The sequence below is a fragment of the Thalia democratica genome, chromosome 3, assembly GCF_965202585.1.
Source record: "Thalia democratica chromosome 3, ktThaDemo2.hap1.1, whole genome shotgun sequence".
Classification (NCBI taxonomy): Eukaryota; Metazoa; Chordata; class Thaliacea; order Salpida; family Salpidae; genus Thalia; species Thalia democratica.
The window spans coordinates 56090670-56098969 of NC_139167.1; the positions used below are offsets into that span (position 1 = coordinate 56090670).

General features: G+C 25.7%; 1 protein-coding gene across 1 annotated transcript; it reads right to left on the reverse strand.

Annotated features, from left to right (window-relative positions):
- Positions 1–289: 289 nt before the first annotated feature.
- On the reverse strand, positions 290–6683 carry LOC145831842 (non-structural maintenance of chromosomes element 3 homolog). Its single transcript, XM_082939183.1, has 7 exons — positions 6616–6683; positions 6205–6291; positions 5914–6065; positions 5640–5716; positions 5239–5338; positions 1793–1907; positions 290–729 (listed from the first exon to the last, which is right to left on the reverse strand). The coding sequence occupies exons 1-7, from the start codon at positions 6646–6648 to the stop codon at positions 565–567; spliced, it is 729 nt and encodes a 242-aa protein (XP_082795309.1). The 5' UTR covers positions 6649–6683; the 3' UTR covers positions 290–564.
- Between the last annotated feature and the right edge of the window lie 1617 nt (positions 6684–8300).

Consider the following 8300-nt stretch of genomic DNA (forward strand, 5'->3'; position numbering starts at 1 on the left):
ATAAGAAACCTAAAGAGAATATTACATATTTTTAAACTACACATTATAAACTTTGTAATTAAAACTTCTTTAGAAACCTTAAAAATACAAACTAGATCAAAATATTTTTCTAATAAAAAAATGCACAAAACTTTTTTTTTATCCAATTTCAATAACTTAGAGAAAATAATAAAACTTCAAAAACAAAACTTAATGCTTTAAAATTTATAGTCTAGTTTAACTATTTTTTTTAAAACTTGACATTAATCTCTTTAAATATGTTTAATTACTTTACTTGAAAAAAATAAAAACTCTACAAAATTATCTCTTCAAAGAAATATTTTGATATTTAAAAAAAATTGAGATTTAGAAAGTTCAAGATAACTTTTGACCTGAAAAAACAACTTTTACGTAACATTATAAACATTAGTTTACATTTGTGTTTTTTTTTAATTTATCTCTGCGATGAAGGGACAAACACAAAAAATACAACAATAAACTTCAATTTAAAATTTAAAACTCACTTTTTTAATTTTCACATCCATCTTTTTGAGTATATCTTACTGATTTTTACTTCAAAAAAAATTATCTCTGCGAAGAAGGATGGTAGGCGTTCAAATTCCTGATGACTTTCTTCGGCGGCGATTGGCTGGTTTTGATCGGCTCTCCACCAATCAGCGCCTTCCTTTCGCTCTCGATAGCGTCTTCGTACTGAGAGTGGTACAACGCGATGTTGCTTATTCCGAACGTCTGTTTAAAAACAACCATTTTATTGTGATATCGTAAATAAGAACATTCGTTCGTGTCATTAAATAGCTTGTAGACTTTAGTTTCTAATTTTTCTAGACCTAGGTAGGGCAAAGTTTTTAATTGGTAGGCTAGATCGGAAACAATTTAGTCCTTGGTGGGCCAGAGCATTTCGAATTATTGATTTACCAATTAATGCGAATATTACAAATTATTAATGCCTTTTCAGATCTGGATCTGGCCAGATCCTAATTTGGAAATATTATCTGGATCCGACTGGGTACTAATTTTAAGTCAAGATCTGGATCCGGTCGGATTCTTATTTACATAAAAGTCTCGTATCCGGCTAGAATCTATTTTTATGGATACGGTTGATTACTTTTTTGAATCCTTCTAATTCAGAAAAATTTCTCAGTTGTGACAACTTGAGATGTAGATTGAGACATGTCAGATGCTAAAATAATATCTATAAATAGATTTGACATGGTTATTGACAAAGGTAGGTGTGTAAATAATCATAACTAAATAAATACTTTGCTTGAGGTAAATTGACTATAGGATATTCCAATTAAGTTGGAATAACACAAAACATTAGGACAGAATATTGTTTTTATCAGTACACATTAAATTTAACAGCCATTTCTAAACATATTTTTAAAGTCTAACTCTTACAGTTTAGTTTTGTAAAAATATGATGCAAAATTTAATAACAAAATTTGTAAAATTGACCCTTACCGGCCTGTAACTCCAATCGTGGGCCAGTCATTTTTACCCCGCGGACCGTACGTTGCCCACCCCTACTCTAGGGAAAATTAACAAACTAAAGGCAATTAAATTGGAAATTAAAAGAACTTTTTATACTTGTTTCAAATAAATTTTTCTATAAATGAAATCCAAAATAAATGTCATAAAAAATATTCAAAGCTTAAAAAAAAGTAATTACAAGCCAAATTATTTTCTATATTTTTTACACTGCTTAGGGACCATAGCCTTCTTTTAGTATTTAAACAATAACCAATATTATACTAACAATAATTATATTTTTTAATAATCAACAAGTAGTAACCTGGGCAACGTGTTCGAGAATTTTTATTTTGCTCACTTCCAAATCAGCCCTCACTCCCCAACTGTACTCGAACTGGGTCGGGTTGGTCGTTGGTATCTTCGTCTTTTTCAGGTATCTGAAAAAAATAAACACATTAGTTTATTCTCTTGCTGGAGTATCTGAATAAAAAAGTTTATTTTCATCCAGTTTAGTTTTATTTTTTGTTTTTCAGTTATCTGAATAATAAATAAACACACATATTGGTTTGTTCTCATGTCAGAGTTAAGATCAGAGGTCAGCTGCTGTAAGCTAATTATTATTTTGAATTTTACACGTGTAGAAAAGCAAACTTTAAATGTACCGTAGTAAGTATGTTATATACATTGTTCAACTTTGAAACTTGCCTAAAAATAGCTAATACTCATTTATTATTAATTTGCACAATAAAAATAAAAATAAAAGTCTGCAATTAGAAAGCCCTTAATTATGTAAAAAAATATTAATTTGTTTTCAAACCATACAACAAAATTATCAGTATCAATGTAATAAAAGTTAAAACTTTAAAGATTAAGACAAATAGGTTTTTCCAAAATCAAAATTGTTTCAATGTGCTAAACTTAAATAAACAAAGTTAACGTTCTATTAGTAATGAAGATTAAAAATTTTAAACTAATATATGCTTTTACTAAACTTTGTGAACATCCGAACTTTGTTGGACAGCAAAACACTAATGTTTTTAAATTGTAATGTAGAGAAAGGTTTTTCAACATTTGCTGTTTAAACATAGGAGTACTTGGGTGATTTTTGCTGGATTTATGAGGGGATATGATTTGGATGTGTTTTTGCTTCATTAAGTAGAGTCTAAAAAGAAAAATTAAGGTATTCCAAAAAAAAAAAGTTATTGCCCAAAAAAACAATTTCAACCCTCAAAAGTCGCATATTTTTTGACTATTTGACTTTAACAGTAATAAAATAACTTATACATGTTCTAGACTTATAATTTATATCTTAAATGAAAGCTTATAATTGTAAGCATACATTAAAGATATTTCGACTGCTTTTGATGTAGTATGACATCATTATTACACAAAATATGCAAATTTTGTCTGTAAAATCTTACTTCTTTTTATTTTGAATGTAAAATGTGTGGAGTCAGCAGCTAGGAAGATATTACTGATGTAATGCTATTTCAATTGCATGTTGATAAAGATATTAAATACATTTTAAATCACTTTCCGTTATTAGAAATCACGATTATTGAGAGCACCTATCTAAGAGTAAAATTTCTAGACTTATTTATCATAGAAACTGCATGTAAATTTATTAAAATTAGTCTAATTTTATTTTTAAATATAAAGAGTTTTTATTTAATTAAACAATAACTATTTATCTGTATTAAGTTTTTTATTTTAGCTTTAAGTATGTTAATGTTTTCCCACTACTATTATTTTAAACTTATAAAGTGTTATACATTTATTTTAATTAAAACTTAGTTTGTTTAAATTTTTCAATTCTCTAATTTAAATACGTAGTATCAAATCATTTTTTAGTTTTAAACTCATAGCAGTTTATCATTATTGCATTTACTTGTATAAATGCTATTTACAAGACTGAGCACTTAGCAAGGTATAAACTTTTATCTTTAAAATATATAAAACCTTATATTTTGCTAAGGGATATATTGTACACATAGTAAAATTCCATTTTACTAGGTATTGAGTTGATATAAACAATTATTCAATTTATTGTTATTTAATAATGTTAACCTAAGCATATTCATAGTAGAAAAGTATTATAATAAATCTGAGTTGATAGTAGATGTAGTTTACTGTTTTATTAATATAGTATAATATTGTTTCTTTGGACACTCTTTTTTTCTCTAGGAATTGCTACAAATGCACTAATTTAAAGTAATCAACTACAATTACTAACAATTCTCGTTTAACTTTGGTTTTTGATATAACATATCTTTTACCAAATACTTTGGTCCAATGTAAATTGAGGGCTTTCGAATATGCAGAAACACAGTTTTGCACCTTTTTTGATTTTGGCGTACAACAAATGCTAAATATTTTAATAGCAAAGTGCAACGAGCATTTGAGAAGGATATGTTATATCAAAAACCAAAGTTAAACGAAAATTGTAAGTAATTGTAGTTGACTACTTTAAATAAGTGGAGCAATTCCTAGAGAGAAAAAAAAAGAGTGTCCTAAGAAATAATATTATACTATTTTAATAAAACAGTAAACTACATCTACTATCAACTCAGATTTATTATAATACTTTTCTACTATAAATATACTTAGGTTAACATTATTAAATAAAAATAAATTGAATAATAGTTTATATCAACTCAATACCTAGTAAAATGGAATTTTACTATGTGTATAATATAGCCCTAGCAAAATATAAGCTTTTATATATTTCAAAGATAAAAGTTTATACATTGCTAAGTGCTCAGTCCTGTAAATAGATTTTATACAAGTAAATATAATAATGATAAACTGCTATGAGTTTAAAACTAAAAATGATTTGATACTACACTTTTAAATTAGAGAATTGAAACATTTAAACAAACTAAGTTTTAATTAAATTAAATGTATAATACTTTATAAACTTAAGGGCATAGGTGGGGTAAAACACTTTTTTTTTTAATTTAATTTTATTTTTACTAAGCTACAAGATGCTTTTTACAGAATTAAAAAAATTCAAAATAATTTTTGAAATATAGCCAGTCAAAGTTGGAGGCAACAATAGGATCCTTATGGGAGGCGCAAACTAAAACTCTTAGATAGGTGCTCTCAATAATCATAATTTCTAATAACAGAAAATGATTTAAAATATATTTAATATCTATATCAATATGAAATTGAAATGGCATTACATCAGTAATATCTTTCTGTCTAGCTGACTACACACATTTAAATTTAAAATTAAAAAAAATCTATAAGTAAAAATAGCAGAAGAATTTGCTTTTTATATTAGAAAAAGTAAGATTTTACAGACAAAATTTGCATACTTTGTGTAATAGTGACATCATTATTATCAAAAACAGTCGAAATGTCTTTAATTTATGCTTAGAACTATAAGCTTTCATTAAAGATATAAATTTTAAGTCTAATACATGTATAAGTGATTTTATTACTGTTTAAGTCAAAAAATTGAAAAGTATGCTGCTTTTGCAGTTGAAATTAATTTTTTGGGCAGCAACTTTTTTTTTTGCAAAAGTTTAATTCTTTTTTTTAGATTCTTCTTAATAAAGCAAAAACACATCCAAATCATATCCCCTCATATGAATCTTATGATATGACCAAAAAATTAAGCTGTACTCCTTAACTAAACAAGGACAAAAAATATCTATAAAGAAAATAAACCATTGGAATGAAAATAGAGTTGGAATGAAAAGTAAAATTAACATTTTTTGTAACTATACTTAATGAAAATGATGTAATTATAACAAAACTAACTGCTGAGCGATGAAATCTGCGAGTAGCTTTTTGGCATCACCAAATACCTCATTATCTTTTCCTATTTTCACTCTATCAATGAGTAAATATATGAGGCTGCCTGTTTATAAATTTAAAATCAAATAAACATGGCTTAATTGTATATTTATTGTGTATTTACTCATTTAAAGTAATAGGGTAAGGATGGGCAAACTGCAGCCATTCAAGCAGATTTATGTGGCCAATGGCTTATTTAAAGCTTGGAAACAATATTTCAAAAACAAACAAAATTGAAAATACAAAATTAACCTGCGGCAAAAACTGTTATAATTAAGTCAATAAAATAGAAGACGTAAATAAAAAAATATTTAAAATAATTGTAGTTAAAGATGTGCAATGTAAAAAATTAAGACAATTCTTACTTTCAGGATAAGTGCCTCCTTTCATGAAAATAGTAGTTAGTATAAAGGTTAGAATCCCTCTCCTTTCGTCTTCATAACTGTTGGACATGTGTCAAAATTTTAATCTATTTACAAGCTAACATTTGTTATAGTTAAGTTAATACAAGTATAAAGTAGCTCATAAATGTATAAAAATTGTAATAATTTTTATGCAAAGAAAAATATTTTAACTAATTAAAATAGTACTTCAGCCAACAAATAAACTAATGCGTACAGTGTTTCAATCAAAACTAACTTAACCGGGTCAACATTCTCTTCATTCATGAGATTCAAAAGCACGTAACACTTTTTACCCCCTTCATTCAGCTCTTTGACTTGAAAACCAAAGGCTGCTTTCAGTTTCTTTTGGGCTTCCACGAAAATTTCATTGAATGACCCTTTATGGTCCTGTTCAAAATATTTTTGTTTAAATGAAGATGATTTACAGGCTTCAAATTTTAATTCCAAATCAAACTCAAAACATTTATAAAAACAGCAATTTTACAGAAATAATAAATATTAACAATTTACTTAATTTAATAAATACCTTTAAAACATGAGTCATAATATCTCTCTTCTTTAGAGGAGAAATGCGTTTCTGCCACACTAAAAACAGCTGCACAAGCTGATTTGACTGTTAAAAATAAAAAAGGTTTATGAAAAACTATAAAACTGTATTTGATTTGCATACAAAAGTCCTGTAAATCTTAATATATTAAAAAAAAAAGGTCAAACATTTCTTTAATGAAAAATGTACTTTCAGTTAAATAACTTACATACTAATATAGTCTTTTGTATCTTACAGTATAAGTCTGATTGTTAAATACACTTTCCATACTTTTAAAAACAAATGTATAATCATAATTTGTAAAATTAAAAACTAAATATGTTTATTTATTTATTATAACAAAATAAAGTAGTTAAAAAAACTATTTTTCATTTTTAAATAAATACAAACTTTCTTTTCTTTTTCTTCTTCTGACAGTTCCATGTTTTAAAAATTTATACAGCTAAAAATATACTTATTAAAAACTAAACATTGTATATTAAAACAAAACATACATATTATAATAAAGGGCAGTTAAATAAGTAGTACATTTTATTTCTTATACTTATTTCCTATACATCAAAAACTAATTAAATGTTATGTTCATTTTTATTTTACATAAAAAAAGAAAAACCCCATTTATATGCTGGAGTAAGAGAAGTGAAGAGCTAGCAGCAAGCAATACAAAATTTTAATAAGCATTTCAGTAAAAAATAAAAATGAATTGGTTATATATAATAATAAAATGTTGAAACAGGATCAACTAAATCTCATTGAAGAAAAAAAATTTGTCTTGATAATTAAAAAAATATTTTTTTTAAGGTATAAAAACATCAAAAGAAACCCACTCTCACCTATTAAAACTATCCTTATTTAAAAAAGACAACTATCTTAAATCAGCCTTAAATACAAAACCCTTGAAATATCTTGAGATTAAAAAAAATTTAAATATCTTGAGTTATCCTGATAATCATGAATGTGTGATAACCCTACTTTGAAAAAAATCTTAAAAAGAGCAAGAGTTTTAATACAACCTGAAAGAGATTTAAACTAGGCATAGTGTGTGACATCCATATTATTGCATTTTCTTTATAAACTTCAAGTAAAATTTTTGATTAAAGAATAAAACCAAGTATTTAAATTAAAATTTTTTCTTAAACATGAGTATGTATCCAGTTGTCAGATGTATCATAAACACAAATTTCTCTATATCAAACATTTAACATTAGAGCTTTTTTTTTCAATTTTCAGTGCAGCCATTTTAAACTAGTCTGTCCAAAAAAAAATTTCAATTAAAAACCTATCTCATCCTTCATTTTTTAAGCAATCTTCAAATTTTCACAGAAAGTTTATTATTAAATTTTAAAAAGATTGAATGCAGAAACTTTTCTAATTTTGAAATGAAAATTTTTTATTAATTAAAAACCACCTTTTTTTTTTTGATTTTTAATCTTGAATTTTTATTTCTTAATATTTTTGAAGTTCCAACATTCAAAGTCTTTTAAATTATAAAAGGAATGTTTCCTGAAATTTGAGGTTTCTAGCTCAAAAAATGAAGGAGATAGATTTTTAGTAATTTTTTTAATTTTCAAGAAAATTGATCCCAAAAAATTTGGAAACGTTTTATATAAATTACAATATCTGAAAAGTTAGAAAATATTTTTTTTTATTTTATAAAACTAGCTTGTAGTTTAAGCTTTCATATGTCAAGATTGTTGCAATGAAGGTTTAGAAGAAAGTAGATCCAAGAATAGAGAGACATCAGGTCGGAAAAATTAGGCGCTTGAGGACCATACATGATGGAACCAACCTAGAGTAGAAGTAAGGAATGAGAATGTTTAATCCTATATTAGTTACATTCAAATCTTGAGACCAAAATGTTAAAGTAATGAAAGAAAAAAAGAAGTTATTTAATGCTGATTTGAATAACATAATGGCAAAAGGGTTTATCTTAATGAAAATTTGTCAAAAACTAGCAGAAACCTTCTTTTATTTTGTTAGAAGGTTTCAAAAAGAAAAAGGTTAGAAATATGCATGATTCTCAAGTGGCACAATTTTGTTGAGAAAGGATGAGAAGTCAAAAGTAATTGTTATCA

Excerpts from the sequence above, each read along its gene's own strand:
- LOC145831842 (XM_082939183.1), bottom strand. The coding sequence starts at position 6,648 with ATGGAACTGTCAGAAGAAGAAAAAGAAAAGAAA. Across the intron at positions 6,066-6,204 it reads TTATGACTCATGTTTTAAAG|GACCATAAAGGGTCATTCAA; the intron begins GTATTTATTAAA and ends TATTTTGAACAG. Across the intron at positions 730-1,792 it reads TTCTCGAACACGTTGCCCAG|ACGTTCGGAATAAGCAACAT; the intron begins GTTACTACTTGT and ends GTTTTTAAACAG.